Source organism: Muscardinus avellanarius (assembly GCF_963383645.1).
Source record: "Muscardinus avellanarius genome assembly, chromosome: 10".
In the NCBI taxonomy this organism is placed as follows: Eukaryota; Metazoa; Chordata; class Mammalia; order Rodentia; family Gliridae; genus Muscardinus; species Muscardinus avellanarius.
The window spans coordinates 81,973,467-81,991,657 of NC_137796.1; the positions used below are offsets into that span (position 1 = coordinate 81,973,467).

The 18,191-nt window shown below is 46.9% G+C and overlaps 1 protein-coding gene across 1 annotated transcript; it reads right to left on the reverse strand.

The window, feature by feature from the left end:
* Positions 1 to 16,932: 16,932 nt before the first annotated feature.
* On the reverse strand, positions 16,933 to 17,181 carry LOC308268769 (cyclin-dependent kinases regulatory subunit 2-like; the record flags this gene model as incomplete). The annotated part of the gene is made up of 1 exon (XM_080703877.1): positions 16,933 to 17,181. One exon carries the CDS (start codon positions 17,179 to 17,181, stop codon positions 16,933 to 16,935), a length of 249 nt encoding a protein of 82 aa, XP_080560003.1.
* Positions 17,182 to 18,191: the final 1,010 nt, after the last annotated feature.

Here is an 18,191-nt window from a genome sequence, read left to right on the forward strand (position 1 = left end):
TTAGGGATTGGGGTGAGAGAAGATACTGCTTTCTCTAGTGCCTGAAACCTGCTTTCCTGGTTCCTCCCACTACTGTGTTACCTGGTCAAGGTGGGGGAGCTTTGTAGTCTGGTAGGAGCCAGGGCTCCTCTGTGGAGATGCAAGACTTGATGGAGCTGGGGCATAGGGTTTTTTTGGAGGGTGCCTTATGTCTCTCAAATCATAAGAGCCCAAGGTCCTAGGTGATAGCAGGTTAAGGTAAACAGGGTCCTACTTCTTGCAGGGGCAAAGGTTTGGGGCTGGGCCTGTTGGGCAGGGCTGGGAGTGCCCAGCCACAGGGCCCAGCTGGTGCTGGGTGGGGGAGCCCTGGAAGAAGTTCGCATGCAACCCAGGTCCTATTGCTGGACAGCTGGCTTCTATGCTTTTCTGATTAAGGGAGGAAGTTTGGGGCCAGAAAAAAAGGTGGAACCCTTATATTCAAGGGGCCGAGTCACCTGCTTTTGCCTGCTAGACTTCCAGTTGTGCCAGAGGTGGGTGCCGTGAGCCCCGACTCTTGTGACGGTGAAGTTGGGGAAAGTCACATCGCCTCTCCTAACCTCAGTTTCCTTCCCGGTAAAGTGAGAGACCTTCTCTACGCCACTCATCTCTCAGGACCGCAGTGGGGTGGGAGGTAGCAGCGGTGTACTCTAAAGCAGAAAACAACCAGGGCAGGGCCTGCCAATGTGGGGAGACGTGGTGTGGGCAGTTGGACAGAGGTGAATTCCACCTCGGCTTCACTCGCAAGAGTCACGAGACCTTGAGCAGGTCTTTCCCCCATTTTGACCATTGGTTTTATGGTCTGGGAGAAAAGGTTTGTTCTTGGGGTCAAGGGGGATGGGCAAGTCTCTGGGGTTGGGGGATGGGCCAAGGAAGAAGTGACTTCTCTAAGTCCCGGTGAGACAGACCTGCTGGGCAGGGCTGCTCAGAGATGAGGCAAGGAGGACAGAGCTTTGTGCCCAGGGGCCAAACTTCAGGGACTCTGAGAATAAGACTTTGGCTCTAGGCAATAGGTCCAATCAGCTTTTAGCTCACTATCTACCACAGTTCTTACAACTCAATATACACACAAATGGCTCAACTGAAAAATGGGCAAAGGCCGGGCGTGGTGGCGCATGCTTGTAATCCCCACGCTTGGGAGGCTGAGACAAGAGGATCGCACGTGTTCGAAGCCAGCCTCAGCTAATTAGTGAGGCTCTCAGCAACTTAGCGAGACCCTGTTTCCAAATAGAATATAAAAAAAGGTTTGGGAGTATAGGCCGGAGGTAGAAAGCCTCTGGGTTCCACCCCCAGTACCACAAAAAAAGAAAAGGAAAAAAAAAAAAAAGAAAAATAAAATGGGCAAAGGAATCAGAACTACAATGAGATACATCCTCACTCCACTTAGGATGGTTATTATATAAAAGATAAAAGATAACAAGGGCTCAGTGAGGATGGAGAAAGGGAGCTCTCCTACGCTGTTGGTAGGAATGTATATTAGTACATTTGTTATATAAAAAAAAAAAAACCAGAGTAGAGGTTCTTAGGACAAAATAAAAATAGAATTAACATATGATCCAACAATCCTACTACTGAGTATATACCCAGGAAAGGAAATGAAATCGGTATGTTGAAGAGACATCCGTATGCCCAGCTTAAATTCACCACTGCTCACAATGACCAAGAAATGGGAAAAACCTAAGTATCCATCATCTGATGCCTGGATAAAGACAGTGAGGTGCAGATACAAGATGAAGTATCATTCAGCCATAAAAAGGATGAATTCCTGTCATTGTGACAGCATGGATGGAACCGGAGGACATTGTATAAAGTGAAACAAGCAGGCCTAGAAAGATGACTATATAATGATCTCTCTCATAAGTGAAATCTAAAATGTTGATCTCATAGATCAACTAGATCTTATAAATCTCGTTGAAAATAAAATAGTGGTTACCAGAGGCTGGGAAGAGTAGGCGGAAGGGAGGGATGGGGAGAGGCCGGTCAGTCGATACTGAGTTATAATTAGATGTGAAAACTAGGTGTGGCGGCACAGGCTTGTGATCCCATGACTTAGGAGGCTGAGACAGGGGCCTCGCTGGTTCAAGGACAGCTTCAGCAAGTAGTGAGACTCTCATCAACCTAGGAAGACCCTGTTTCAAAATAAAAATAAAATAGGGCTGGGGGTGTAGTTCCGAGGTAGAATGCCCTTGTGTTCAATCCCCAGTAGCAGGTGTGTGCGGGTGCCCCCGCCACACACACACATTACATGGGAAAAATAAGTTCTCTTGTTCTTTGATGCAGTAAGGTGACTCTAGTTAATGATAACATAGTGGATTTTTTAAAGTTAGAATATGACTTTTAATATTTTCACCATAAAGAAGTGATAAATGGCTGGGCGTGGTGGCACACACTTGTAATCCCAGCATTGGGAGGCTGAGACAGGAGGATCGCGGTTCGCGGACAGCCTTGGCTACTTAGTGAGGTCCTCTGCAACTCAGTGAGACCCTGTTTCAAAATAAAAATACAAAATAGGGCAGGGGGTGTAGCTTGGAGGTCAAATGTCCCTGGGTTCCATCTCCAGACCCGCACATACAAAAAAAGAAGAGATAAGTATTTGAAGAGATAAATATGCTTACCTCGATTTGAACATGACAAAATGCACACATGTATCAGAATATTACTTGTATATATATATATATATGTATATATATATGTATGTATGTATGTATGTATGTATGTATGTATAATTTTTTTTTGGGTGGTACTGGGGTTCCTGGAAGCCCTTCTACCCCCGGGCTACACTCCCAGACCTATTTATTTTTTATTTTTGGAAACAGGGTCTCTTAAGCCACCACGGCTGGCTTTGAACCTGCACGATCCTCCTGTCTCCGCCTCCCAAGCGCGGGGATTAGAAGCGTGCGCCACCACACCTGGCCTTATATATATAATTTTTAATATGTATAATTTTTATGTGGCAAGTAAAAAAAAAAAGGATAAAAAGAAAGGCCAAGCATCTGAACAGATGAAGACATACAAACGGCCAATAAGCACCTGAAAAGGCGCTTAGCACCATCAGTCGCCAGTGCAAATCAAATCACAAATAGATACCATTCACACCTCCTAGGGAGGCTGTAATCAAAATCATGTACAATGACACATGTTGGCAAGGATGTGGAGAAATCGGAATGCTCACGGCTAGTATCAATGATCAATGGAAAGTGGTACAGCTGCTTTTTTTTGCGGGTCTGGGGATGGAACCCAGGGGCATTTGATCTCCAAGCTACACCCCCTGCCCTATTTTTTATTCTTTATTTTGAAACCGGGTCTCACTGAGTTGCAGAGGGCCTCCCTAAGTAGCTGAAGCTGTCTGCGAACCACGATCCTCCAGGTCTCAGCCTCCCGAATGCTGGGATTACAAGCGCTCGTCACCACCGCGCCCGGCTCCGGCTGCTTTTGAAAACAGCCTGTCAGCCAGGCGTGGTGACATAGACCTGCAATCCTAGTACTTGGGAGGCTGAGACTGGAGGATCGCAGGTTTGAAACCAGCCCCAGCAATTTAGTAAGACTCAGCAACCTAGGGAGACTCCATTTCAAAATAACGAAATATGGGGGTGTGGCTTGGAGGTAGACTACTCCTGCGTTCAATCCCCAGTAACACACACACACACACACACACACACACACACACACACACACACACAGGTGTTGATAATATGGATGAACCTTGAAAACATCATGGTAGCTGGGCATGGTGGCGCACTCTTGTGATCTCATTATTTGGGAGACTGAGACAGAAGGATCACAGGTTCAAGCCTAGCAACTTAGGCCCTCAGCAATTTAGTGAGGCCCTGCCCTCTGCAACTTAGTGAGACCCTGCTTAGAAAAAAAAAAAAAAAAAAGCCAGGTGTGGTGGCGCACACTTGTAATCCTAATACTTGGGAGGTGGAGACAGGTAGATTGCAGGTTTGAAACCAGCCTCAGCAACTCAGTGAGGCCTTCAGCATTCTAGTGAGACCCTGTTTCCAAATAAAAAATAAAATTGGGCTGGGAATGAAGCTCAAAGGTAGAACGCCTCTGGTTTCAATTTCCAGTACCACAAAAATAAAATAAAATAAAATAAAATAGAATTAAGCCTGATGTGGTGGCGCACGCTTGTAATCCCAGTATTTAGGAGGCTGAGACAGGAGGATAGCACAGGTTTGAAGCCAGCCTCAGCTACTTGGTGAGGCCCTCAGCAACTTAGTGAGACCCTGTTTCCAAATAAAGTATAAAATAGGTCTGGCTATATAGCCTGGAGGTAGAAAAGCCCATGGGTTCTACCCTCAGTAACACACACACACACACACACACACACACACACACATCTAGAATAGGTAAATCTATAGAGAGACAAGTAGACCTGTCATTGTTGAGGGTGCAGTGAAGCTTTTTGAGGAAATAGACACTGCTCAGGAGTACAGGATATTTTTTTCTGAGTGATGAAAATGTTTTACGGTCAATCGTGCTGATGGATACGTAACTCTTTGGCTATAATAAAAACCACTTAACTGTGCAGTTTGAACTGGTGAGTTGTACAGTGTGTGAGTTATACCTCAATAAAACTGTTAAAATAAAAACCATGGGTCTGGGTGTGGTGTCACACACCTGCTATCCCAGTATTCCAGAGGCTGAGATAGGAGGATTGCAGATTGGAGGCCAGTTTCAGCAACTTAGGTTCTCGGGAACTTAGTGAGACCTTGCTTCCAAATTAAAAAAAAAAAAAAAAGACTGAAGGTGTAACTCAGAGGTAGAACTCCTTTGGATTCAGTTCTGGATACCACAAAAAAAGAGGCCGGGGGTGTAACTCAGAAGTAGAATTCCCCTGGGTTCAACCCCCAGCACCAAACAAAAACAAAAACAAATAAAACAAAACCCACTGTGTGTCTGTGTGGGTGTGTTGCTGAATATTCGTGTGCCCGAGGGCACGACCCAGGTGTCTGAGTGGACACAGTCCCAGGGGGTGGAAGGGGATGAGGCTTGGAATCCACCCCCAACCTCCCCGTCCGCAGGCTCAGCGTGACCAGAGGTGGGCAGCTGTTCCAGGAGGGATCCTGCGGGGGCAGCTGTGTGACCGACCTGAGGGAAGTGGGCTTTCCTTAGGAGGGTGGGCTGCTGGGGGTGATGAGGTGTGCTTGGGTAGAACAGAACAGGTGCTATTGAGAGTCCAAGGAAGAAAGGGCTGGACAAAGAGGGATGGAGAGAGAACCTGTGTCCGGGAGGTTAGCCCGCTCTCTATGTCCTTCCTGGTGTCTGCCCCTCAGGTGGCCCCCTTAGCTGGGCCTGGTGGCACACACCTATAATCCAAGTACTTGGGGAGGCTGAGACAAGAGGATTGCAGGTTCAGGGACAGCCTCCGCAATTTGGTGAGACCTTCAACAATTTAGGAAGACTCGGTTTTATTTTTTCTTAATTTTTTTATTTTTTTTGGTGGTACTGGGGTTCCTGGAAGCCCTTCTACCTCCGGGCTCCACTCCCAAACCTATTTTTACATTTTTATTTGGAAACAGAGTCTCCTAAGCCAGCGCGCGCGGCTGGCTTCGAACCTGCGCGATCCTCCTGTCTCTGCCTCCCAAGCGCGGGGATTACAAGCGCGCCACCATGCCTGGCGGAAGACTCGGTTTTAAAATAAAAAATAAAACAGGGCTAGGCGTTTAGCTGAGGTAGAATGCCCCTGGGTTCAATACGTGCGCGCGCGCGCACACACACACACACACACACACACACACACACACACACACACACACAGTAGCTCCTGGGATCTTACAGACGCACAGAAACACAGACCTACCCAGCATCACACGGCTGACACTCCCATGCTGTAGCCAGTTAAAAGGACATACTTCTTTTCTTTCTTTCTTTCTTTCTTTCTTTCTTTCTTTCTTTCTTTCTTTCTTTTCTTTCTTTTTTTTTTTTTTTGCGGTACTAGGGATAGAACCCAGGGGCATTCTCTCTCTGAGCTACACCCCCAGCCCGATTTTTTATTCTTTATTTTGAAACAGGGTCTCACTAAGTTGCGGAGGGCCTTAATAAGTAGCTGAGGCTGTCAGCGAACCTGGATCCTCCTGTCTCAGCCTCCTGAATGCTACAAGGGTGCGCCACCACGCCTGGATGGACATATTTCTTCAAAGACAGATGGACAAGAGTCCCAAGCCCTCACCCACGGGCTCCATCTGCATAGTGAGATCCCCCAGTTCCTCAGGCCCTGAACTCCCTTCTCCGCTCTGTGGAGATTATTTGGAAAAATCCCCATCTTTTCTAGTAGGGACTGCAGGATTGTGATCCTGGTAGCCACAGACTGGGAAAGGAGAAAAAGGAGGCCGCTGTAGGGCAGAAGCAGGGACCATGCCATGGAATACTATTCAGCTATCAAAAGGCATGAACTACAGCCGGGCGTGGTGGCGCACACTTGTAATCCCCCCCCCCACCCCGCGCTTGGGAGGCGGAGACAGGAGGATCGCGCAGGTTTGAAGCCAGCCGCGTGCGCTGGCTTAGGAGACCCTGTTTCCAAATAAAAATGTAAGAATAGGTCTGGGGGTGTAGCCTGAAGGTAGAAGGGCTTCCAGGAACCCCAGTACCACCAAAAAACAAAACAAAAGGCATGAACTACTTCCACAGGAAACACTCTGGACTAAACGCCAGACAATCCTGCTGTGAATAAAGCCAAAATCAAAAGGCTATATGCACAGAATTTCTTGTATATTACATCTTTGAGAGGATAAAAGTGTCGAAATGGAGGACAGGTTCGTGGCTGTCTGGGGCAAGGAGAGGCCAGTGTTCCGAGGGAGTGGGTGTGGCAGGGTCAATATCCTGACTGTGAAATTGCACTATAATTTTGTTCTAGATACTAATCCTTTGTCATATGTGTGTTTAGCAAATATCTCTCCCAGTTTGTAGCTTATCTTTTTATCTTCTTAACAAGATCTCCCATATAGCTAAAGCTTTATTCTTTTTTTCTTTCTTTTTGTGCTACTGGAGATTGAACCCAGATGCGTTCTACCTCTGAGCTGCATGCCCAGCCCATTTTATTTTATTTTATTGTGGTACTAGGGATTGAACCCAGTGGCATTATATCTCTGAGTTACACCCTCAGCCCTATTTTATTATTTTGTTTTGAAACCAGGGCTTTACTAAGTTGCTGAGGCTGGCTTTGAACCTGTGATCACCTGTCTCAGCCTCCCAAGTACTAAGATTACAGGCGTGCGCCACCACGACTGGCTTCGATTTTTCTTTTGTTGCCTGTGCTTTGGTGTCATAGCCAAGAAATCACTGCCAAATGCATATCATGAATCTCTGGCCCTGTGTTTTCTTCTAAGAGTTGCTTGTGTGTGTGTGTGTGTGTGTGTGTTACTTCTAAGAGTTGCTTTTGTGTGTGTGTGTGTGTGTGTGTGTGTGTGTGTGTATGTGTGTGCTTTTCTACCTCTGGGCTGTACTCCCAAACCTTTTTTTTTTTTTTTTTTTTTGGTGGTACTGGGGTTCCTGGAAGCCCTTCTATCTCCGGGCTACACTCCCAGACCTATTTTTACATTTTTATTTGGAAACAGGGTCTCCTAAGCCAGCGCTTGCGGCTGGCTTCGAACCTGCGCGATCCTCCTGTCTCTGCCTCCCAAGTGCGGGGATTACAAGCGTGCGCCACCACGCCCGGCCTACTCCCAAACCTTTTTTATACTTTATTTGGAAACAGGGTCTCACTAAGTTGCTGAGAGCCTCACTAAGTAGATGAGGCTGGCTTCGAACCCGTGTGATCCTCCTGTCTCAGCCTCCCAAGCGCGGGGATTACAAGTGTGCGCCACCACACCTGGCTCAAGAGTTTTATAATTTTACCTCTCATATTTAGGTCTTTGATCCATTTTGAGCATTTTGAGTTATTTATTTATTTTTTTAGTGGTATTGAGGATTGAAATCAGGGGCATTCTTCCTTCGAGCTATATCCCCAGCCCCTTTTATTTTATTATTTGGAAACAGAGTCTCACTAAATTGTTGACAGCCTCACTAACTTGCCAAGTCTGTCCTTGAACCTATGATCGTCCTGTCTCAGCCTCCCAAGTACTGGTATTACAAGCATGCACCACCACACCCAGCCCAAGTTAATTTTTATAGATGGTATTTGGGAAGGGTCCAATTTCATCTTTCTTTCTCTCTTTCTCTATCTCCCTTTCCTTTTTCTCTCTTTATTTCCTTCCTTCCTTCCTTCCTTCCTTCCTTCCTTCCTTCCTTCCTTCCTTCTTTGAGGATAGAAGCCAGGGGCATTCTACCTCTCTGCTACACCCCCAGCCTTATTATTTTTTTCCCTTGGTGGTACTGGGGATGAAACCAGGGGCTTTCTACCTCCAGGCTACACTCTCAGACCTATTTTATATTTTATTTGGAAACAGGGTCTCACTAGGTTGCAGAGAGTCTCACTAAGTACCTGAGGCTGGCTTTGAACCTGTGCAATCCTCCTACAACTGGGCCACCACGCCCAGCTTACTGAGGCCTTTTTAAGATGTCTGGTCATTGGTGTTTCCCAGTGGCCTGCCATTTTAGTTTTATGTGTGAGATATATGAGAGAAAAAAGAAAACCCAAAGAAATTACCATGTACCCTGAGGAGCCAGAAGCGGCCGGGATGGTGGGAGCTTGAGGCTGCCGGCAGGCCACTCAGCAAGCTAGACGCCCCAGGCAGCAAGCTGGACACCTTGCGCGGTACCTGGCCCGCGCTCTGCACCTACAGTCTGCCCACAGCCGCTACTGTTGAAGGCAGACACGCGTCCCCGGGTACTGAGGTCCTGGCTGGTCGGCTTCTTCGTCCACCTTTCAGTCCACTCATGTTTGTCTTAGATATGAAGTTCAGAGTTTCTATTGTACTTGGCAGAAGAAATAGGGAAATGTGTGTCTGTTTCTCCATCTTGCACCTCCCACCGCTTCAGATGGGAAAACCAAACTAGTCTTTACTCTCAGTGGCTGACACAGACACTACACTGTGGTCACCAACATGTGTGGGACTTTTGCCCCGCCAATGGCCAAGTCTCTGTGTGTGTGTATAGTACTGGGGCTGAACCCAAGGGTGTTCTACCTCCAAGCTACACCCCCAGTTCTTTTAAAAAATTTGAAATAGAGTCACACAAAGTTGCTGAGAGTCCTGCTAATTTCTGAGGCTGGCCTGGAACCCGAGATCCTCCTGATTCAGCCTATTAAGTACCGGGATTGTAGGTGTGTACCACCATGACTGGTTAGCTCTTTTGATTTTTTATTTTGCAATAGGATCTGGCTAATTTGTTCAGGCTGACCTTGAACTTGTGATCTTCCTGCCTCAGCTTCCTGAGTAGCCTATTACAGGCCTGCACCATCATTCCCAGCACACACATAGCCAATTTTGCAGATAACAACTGGATATAATTCAACTCAATTCTTTTTTTTTTTTTTTTTTTTTTTTTTTTGCTACTACGGATAGAGCTCAGGGGCATTCTACCTCTGGGTTATACTCTCAGCCCTATTTTCTTCTCTATTTTGAAACAGGGTCTCACTAAGTTGTGGAGGGCCTCGCACGTTGTTGCAGCTGGCCGCAAACCTGAGATCCTCCTGTCTCAGCCTCCCAGTTACTGGGGTTACAGGCGTGCGCCACCATGCTCAGCAAGCCCGACTTGGTTCTGATGCTGTTTACCTGGAGAGAGTTGCAGGTCCTACAGGCTAAGGTCTCATTTCCATAAGCCTGTTCTTATTCCAGATGCCACAAGTTGGTCTCAGGTTGTGACCTATACTTCTGACCAAAGCCTTAAAGAGAGGGTTCCCGTGATTTCCTCCTCGAGTTTCATGATTCTGCTGGAGCAGCTCGCAGAGTCCAGGGAAACACTTACTTACACTTCCTATTTATTACAGAGTATTACAAAGGATGCAGATAAACATTGCTGGAAGGATGCACAGGGCAGGCGGAATTTGTGGGAAGGGCTGAGGAATCTCCTTGACCTCTTTGGGTGCCCCACCCTCCAGGAACCCCCAGGTATTCAGCAATCCAGAAACTCCCTGACCCCTGTCCCTTTGAGATTTATGGAGGCTTTATTACATGGGCATGATTGATTGCACCATTGGCAAATGGTGATCAACTCAACCTTCAGCCTCTCTTCTTCCAGGGATAGAGCTGAAACTTTTAACCCTATGATCACACAGTTGATATCTCTGGTAACAAGCCTCCATCCTGAGACCGTCCAGGAGCCCACCAAGAATCTCCTCCAAGCTGAGTATGGTGGTGCACGCTTGCAATCCCAGTACCCGGGAGGCTGAGACATGAAGATCGCAGGTTTGAAGCCAGACTTAGCAACTTGGTGAGAATGTCAGCAACCTAGTAGGCCCTGTTTTCCTGTGTGTGTGTGTGTGTGTGTGTGTGTGTGTGTGTGTGTGTGTGTACGCGCACGTGTGTGTGTGTGTGTGTGTGTGTGTGTGTGTGTTACTGGGGTTGAACCCAGGGATATTATCTCTGACTACACTCCCAGCCCTATTTTAATTTTTAAATAGGATCTCACTAGGTTGGTGAGAGTCTCACTTATTGTTTATTGCAGAGTCTGTCCTCGAGCCTGTGATCCTCCTATAGCTCAGAGGTAGAATGCCCCTGGATTCAATCCCCAGCATCTAATACACAGGTTTTCTCTCTCTCTCTCTCCCTCTCTCTCTCTCTCTCTCTCTCTCTCCCTCTCTCTCTCCCTCTCTCTCTCCCTCTCTCTCTCTCCTACTATTACTATGGGGCTTCTAAGGGATGTAGGAACTCTTTGTTAGGAACTGGGGTCAAAGACCAAATATTAGAATGAAAGAGTCTGAGCCGGGCGTGGTGGCGCACACTTCTAAGCCCCGCGCTTGGGAGGCTGAGACGGGAGGGCCGCACAGGTTCGAAGCCAGCCTCAGCTACTTAGTGAGACCCTGTTTCCAAATAAAGCATAAAGTAGGTATATCTGGGAATGTAGCCCGGAGATAGAAAATCCCCTGGGTTCCACTTCAGTACCATACACACACACAAAAAAAAAAAAAAAAAAAAAAAAGAAAAAAGAAAAAAAAGAAAGGGTCTAACACCCCTATGTGCAAGGGCATATTGGGAGCTCTGTCTCAGGAACCAGGAAAGAATCAATTATGTCTGCTTGCTTGCTTGCTTGCTTTCTTTCTTTCTATCTTTCTTTCTTTTTTATTTATTTTTATTTTTTTGGTGGTACTGGGGATGGAACCCAGGGGCTTTCTACCTCCGGGCTATACTCCCAGACCTATTTTATATTTTATTTGGAAACAGGGTCTCACTAAGTTGCTGAGAGCCTCACTAAGTAGCTGAGGCTGGCTTTGAACCTGCGCGATCCTCCTGTCTCAGCCTCCCAAGCGCGGGGATTACAGGCGTGCGCCACCACGCCTGGCTTTTCTTTCTTTCTTTCTTTCTTTCTTTCTTTCTTTCTTTCTTTCTTTCTTTCTTTCTTTCTTTCTTTCTTTCTGGTACTGGGGATTGAACCTACAGGTATTCTACCTCCAAGCTACACCTCCAGTCCTATGTTTTATTCTTCATTTTTTTTTTTTTTTTGCGGGCTGGGGATGGAACCCAGGGGCATTCGACCTCCGAGCGACACCCCCTGCCCTGTTTTTTATTCTTTATTTTGAGACAGGGTCTCACTAAGTTGCAGAGGGCCTCATTAAGTAGCTGAGGCTGTCCGCGAACCGTGATCCTCCGGTCTCAGCCTCCTGAATGCTGGGATTACAAGCGTGCGCCACCACGCCCGGCTTTTATTCTTCATTTTGAATCTCACTAAGTTGTGGAGGGCCTCACTAAGCAGCTAAGCCTGGCCACGAACCTGTGGTCCTCCTGTCTCAGCCTCCCAAGCAGCTTCCCCAGTAAGGAAATTACAAACGTGTGTCGCCATGCCCGGCTTAAGATTTTCTTTCTTCATTTGGAAACAGGGTCTCTCTAGGTTCCTGAGAGCCTCACTATGTTGCCAAGGCTGGCTTTGAACCTGCGATCCTCCAGCATCAGCCTCCAGAGTTACAAGCGTGCACCACCACGCCTGGCTAATTACGTTTCTTAACAAAACAATACCACGCCCCCTATTGTCTTCACCATCTCAGTGTGGGAATTCTAGTGTCCCATTCAGGTCCCGTGACCATTTGCATTTGGCACTTAGCCTTCACAGTTCTGTGCTTGGGCCTTGGATTCTTTATCATCAACGACAGTGAGAGAAGAAAAGGAAAAGACAGAAATCCAGTGGAACCCCGGTTTGGATTGAGGCCGGGCTGGCGGTGGGGAGGGAGCGCAGCAGGGACGCGGCAGGAGAGGCCCCCCGGCCTCTGCAGGGCCCTGGCTCTTAGGGTGCTGGAGTGGCTAAGCCTCTCTCTCTGGGAATGGAGGGCAATAGACTCTATTGACTTTTCAGTTTATTTAAACCTTGGGGACCTTATCATATCTTCATCCAAACAGCACAAAGTTAAACAAAGCAGCATTGGAGGCCCAAGGAGAGAGAAGTTGATTTAAGATAGGGCTCTATCAGCAGTTACTCAACATTATCACCGGCAAAGGCCATGCTAGCTGCTAGCTGTGAGCTCCGCTGTGGGCACCCCGCAGCTCCCGCCTCTGAGATCCAGCTCAAAGGGAGGGCTGCTGCTGAAGGGGCTCAGGGGACTGCGGGCCAGGGAGCGCCCTGTGGGCATCAGCAGTCACCTTTTCCCCTACCTAGCCCAATGCTGCTTTATGGGCTGTGGCCATCGTGCCAGGTGGCACAGAGGGAGTTGTTAACGAAAGTTATTTGAAGCCAGGCACGGTGGAACACGCCTGTAATCCCAGTATTTGGGAGGCTGAGACAAGAGGATCACAGGTTTGAGGTAAGTCTCAGCAACTTAGTGAGACTCTGTTTCAAAAATTAAAAAAAATAAAATAGGGCTGAGGGTAGAGGTCAGAGGTGGAATGCCCCTGGGTTCAATCCCCAATATAAAAAACAAAAAAAAAGAAAAGAAAAGAAAAGAAAGACAGAAAGAGAGAAAGAGAGAAAGAAAGAAAGAAAGAAAGAAAGAAAGAAAGAAAGAAAGAAAGAAAAAAAATCCCAAACTAGACACGTACCTGTAATCCTAATACTTGGGAGGCGGAGTCAGGAGGCCTGTAGGTTTGAGGCCAGCCTCAGCAATTTAGCCAGATCTTCCACCATTTAGCCAAAATTTATTTCAAAATAAAAAATAAAAAGGGCTGGGGGAGGTGGGCATACTGGTAAACATTTGTAATCCTAGTACATGGAAGGCTGAGGCAGGAGGATAGCAGGTATGAGGCCAGCCTCAGAAACTTAGTGAGGCCCTCTGCAACTTAATAAGACCTTGTTCCAAAAATAAAAGAATAGCCAGGTGTGGTGGCACATACTTGTAATTTCAGTACTTGGAGGCTGAAACAGGAGGATCACAGGTTCAAGGACAGCCTCAGCAAGTAGTAACACTTGCATCAACCTAGTGATAACCTGTTTCCAAATAAAAGTAAAATAGGGTTGGAGGTGTAGCGTGGAGGTAGAATGCTCCTGGGTTCAATCCCTGGGACCACCAAAGAAATAAAACATAAAAAAGATAAAAGATAGGGCTAGGGGTATAGTTCAGAGGTACAGTATTCCTGGCTTTAATCAGCAGTACCACACACACACACACACACACACACACACACACACACACACACACACACACAATTTGGGGGATGTAGCTCAGCGGCAAAATGTCCCTGGGTTCAATTCCCCAGTGCCACACACAAACAAACAAAAAACAAAGTGCCAGGGGCGTAGTTCGGAGGTGCAATGCTTCTGGGTTCAAGCCCCAGGACCAATAAATAAATAAATATTATTCAATGACTCTTGTTAACCCACAATAGGAAGACTTTATCCAGGACCCCTGTGTGATGGAGACTTCAGTGAGGGAGACTGGACGTAACCCCAAACAGCGCAGGCGCGAGGGGAGCAGGCCAGACGCAGGAGGCTGGGAAGTGAGAAAGAAGAGACTTCGGGGGATTCTGGCAGAACCGACCCAGCAGGATTCCTGCTGAGGGCAGGCCAGGGTGATCTGCCATCACCCAGGGGAGTTGAGAATGAGGAGCCCGATCAGAGATGGGAAGTGATCGGGTATCGAGGACGGGGTATTCAGGTCACCATGACGAGGCAGGATTCTTTGCTAAAACTGAATTTCACAAAGATGTGCACAGATGGGCCTAGGAGAAGGCTCTAAACCTGACAACAGTTTGGTGGCTGCCACCAGGACCCTCTGGCCTCAAAATAGCTTCAATCCAGAACCCGTATGGCAGCCTGCTTCCTTAGGGCCTGCTGCGACCTCTGCTCGGACAGAGGCTCAGTGGGGATTGGTATTTTCAGGACTTGCTGCTCATGCGTCTTCCAGTTTCACTGCCGTAGAGCCATTAAAGCTTTACAGGCTGCTCCGGTACGTTTTGCAATATTGCCTCTGATCTACGAGCTCCCTTATAGCAAAAGAAGTGTGGGGTGATGTCCCAAGAGTCCCTGCTCTTATCACTAACCCCATCATCTGGGTGCATCCGTCTTTATGGAACAATGAAATGGCCTCTGAAGACACCTGGGGCTCACCTGGGAGAGTGTGGTGTGGGAGCTGGACCCCTCCTCCTCCTCTTCCTACTCTAGATTAAACCCATGGCCATTCTACCTGCAAGTGACACTCACAGATTTTTTTTTTTTTTAAATTTTGAAACAGGAGCCAGGCGTGGTGGTGCACGCTTGTAATCCTAGCATTCAGGAGGCTGAGACTTGAGGAAGGCGGTTCGAGGATAGCCTCAGCTACTTAGTGAGGCCCTCCGTAACTTAGTGAGACTTAGTGAGACCCTGTTTCAAAAAATAAAGAATACAATTAGGGCAGGGACTATAGCTCAGAGGGCAAATGCCCCTGGGTTCCATCCCCAGACCCACAAAAATAAATAAATAAATAAATAAATAAATAAATAAATTTGAAATAGGATTTTGTTGGATTGCTGAGGGCCTTGCTAAGTTTCTGAGACTAACCATAATCCTGTGATCCTCCTGTCTCAGCCTCCCAAGCACTGGAACTATAGGCAAGAGCCTTCACACTGAGCACTTCCTGCGGGTGGTCTCCCAAGTGGAGCCACTGCTGTGGTGAGAACACAGGTGCATCGCAGATTTCCCTTTCTCCTGGTCTGCTAAAGTGGAGCCTCTGACGGTACCAGATTTCCCCTCCACACCTCTCAGGAAGAAAGACAGACTGGATCCTCATTCTGAGCAGCTCTGTAGACTGGGGTGGGAGAGAGGCTTTGGAGGTGGCTCCTAGGAGCCCTTTCATGGGCTGTGAAGTGAGAAGAGGGAAGAGGAAGGAAACGTCCATCTGTGTCCATCTGTGTGGCAGTGGGCCATATATTTGGATTCCTCTGACATCTTTCAGAAGGCAAGGGTGAGCCAGGTATGGTGGGGCATGCCTGTAATCCCAGAATTTAGGAAGCTGAGATAAGGAAGATTGCAGGTTGAGGCCAGCCTCAGAAACTTAAGACTCTCAACACCTTAGTGAGACCATGCTTCAAAATAAAACATAAAAAATAGGACTGGGGGTGTAGCTCAAAGGTAGAATGCCCTGAGTTTAATCCGTAGTCTGTCTGCCTGTTTCTCTCTGTCTTTCTCTCTCTCACACACACAGCAAGGTTAGTGTAGTAAGGTCCTTTTCATTTGATCACCTCTGCTGGATTGTGCTTTGTGAATGTGACATCCAGCCTAAATTAGGTCCCCAGGATCATACGTGTTACTTACGGATACAGAAACTGAGGGACAAAATGAGGGATGCGACACCCAATGGCCCACTCTGAAGAGTTTTGTCTCTGATTCTGTGAGTGCTGCCAAGAAAGGATGTTCTCTCAGGGGACTGCCTGATGACAGGTGAACTACACAGGAAGGGGGGCGTCTCCAAGCCATTTGGGGTCTTTGTGCTCCCCTAAGAACAGCCAAAGGAGGCAGGCGCGGTGACACTCGCCTGTCATCCCAGTACTGGGGAGGCTGAGACAGGAGGATCACAGGTTCCAGACTGCCTCAGTAACTTAGTGAGATTCTCAGCAACCAAGCAAGACCCTGTTTCAAAACAACAACAAAAATAAAAAGCTCTGAGGGTAGAATGCTTCTGGGATCAATCCCCTATGCCACCAAAAAACACAACACAACAAAACAAAACAAAAAAAAAAAACCCCAAAACCCCCAAAACCTTTTTTTTTGGGGTGGCACTGGGGTTCCTGGAAGCCCTTCTACCTCCAGGCTACACTCCCAGACCTATTTTTTTTTAATATATATTTTTATTTGGAAACAGGGTCTCTTAAACCAGCTCAGCCAGCTTTGAACCTGCGCGATCCTCCTGTCTCCGCCTCCCAAGAGCGGGGATTACAAGCGTGCGCCACCACGCCCGGCATAAAACCTTTTTTTTTTTTTAAATGCAACATACAAACTTTATTTAACAAAAACAACAGGTAATGTCAAACAGGCACTTATATTAAGAGAAAAACTGACTACAAACTTTTATCTTAGAGCCGGGCGTGGTGGCGCATGCTTGTAATCCCCCCACTTGAGAGGCTGAGACAGGAGGATCACATGGGTTCGAAGCCAGCCTCAGCTATTTAGTGAGGCTTTCAGCAACTTAATGAGACCCTGTTTCCAAATAAAATATATTAAAAAAAAAAAGGTCTGGGAGTATAGCCGGGAGGTAGAAAGCCTCTGGGTTCCACCCCCAGTACCAAAAAAAAAAAAAAAAAAAAAAAAAACTTTTATCTTAAACACCCTACAATAACCTACTTGCAGGTGCATTTAACTGAGCTCTGTTGCTGTGAAGAATACAGCTCATGCACAGGTGTGGATGAATGATTTGTGCATTTTTCAAGTATTCACTGAATACTACCTTATATACACATATACATTAAATTTGGAAAAGATTTAGTTGACGATCCCAGATATGCTGCATTCCTGTTGCTCTTTTGGAAGAGGCCGTCTAAAAAGGAGAATATGTTGCTCTGGCTCATGAATCGTGTAATGGACCCAGCTAGACTCTTGAACACCAAGTCTTCTCCACCCCTCTTCAGACATCAGATGAGTTTTGGGTACTTGTTTGGAAAGTTCTCTGGGTAACATGGCATGCCGGTACTCGTAGTACTTGTCCGAGTAGTAAATCTGCTTGTGGGCCATCCTGCCGGCGCGCAGCGGGGCGGAGAGTGCCCAAAAAACCTTTTTTAGCCCTAAGAAATTGTCTCTCTCTCTCTCTCTCTCTCTCTCTCTCTCTCTCTCTCTTTTTTTGGTGGTTCTGAGGGTGGAACCCAGAGGCTTTCTACATGTGCCACCACGCCTGGCCTATACTTCTTCTTTTTTTTTTTTTTTTTTTTTGGTGGTACTGGGGTTCCTGGAAGCCCTTCTACCTCCATGCTACACTCCCAGACCTATTTTTACATTTTTTTATTTGGAAACAGGGTCTCCTAAGCCAGTGCGGCTGGCTTCAAACCTGTGCGATCCTCCTGTCTCTGCCTCCCAAGCGCGGGGATTACAAGCGTGTGCCACCGCGCCCGGCTATACTTCTTTTTTTAATTAAAAAAAAATTATTAACAACATTCAGAATTCAAGCCAGGAGTGGTGGCACACATTTGTAATCCCAGTACTTGGGAGGCTGAGACAGGAATATCGTAGGTTTACTTTATGGCTAGCCTCAGCTACTTAGGGAGGCCCTGTTTCAAAATAAAGAATAAAAAATAGAGCTGGGGGTGTAGCTCTGAGGTAGAATGTTCCTGGGTTCAATCCTCAGTAGTGGAAAAAAAAATAGAATCCAAGAATAGTTCTAACAAAACCTCAAATCTTTTGAAGTGGTACTCAGGTAAGCAAGTAGAATACATAATGCATATTTTAAACTTCAGCTGGGTGTAGTGACGCACGCTTATAATCCCTGCGCTTGGGAGGCTGAGATAGGAGGATCTCACAGGTTCAAAGCCAGCCTCAGCTACTTAGTGAGGCTCTCAGCAACTTAGTGAGACCCTGTTTCCAAATAAAATGTAAAATAGATCTTGGAATATAGCCCAGAGGTAGAAAAGCCCCTTGGTTCTACCCCCAGTAACACCAAAATAAATAAATAAAAGTAAACTTCATCATCTCAATTGAATATCTGGATATTTATTTATTTATTTATTTAGGTGGTACTGGGGTTCCTGGAA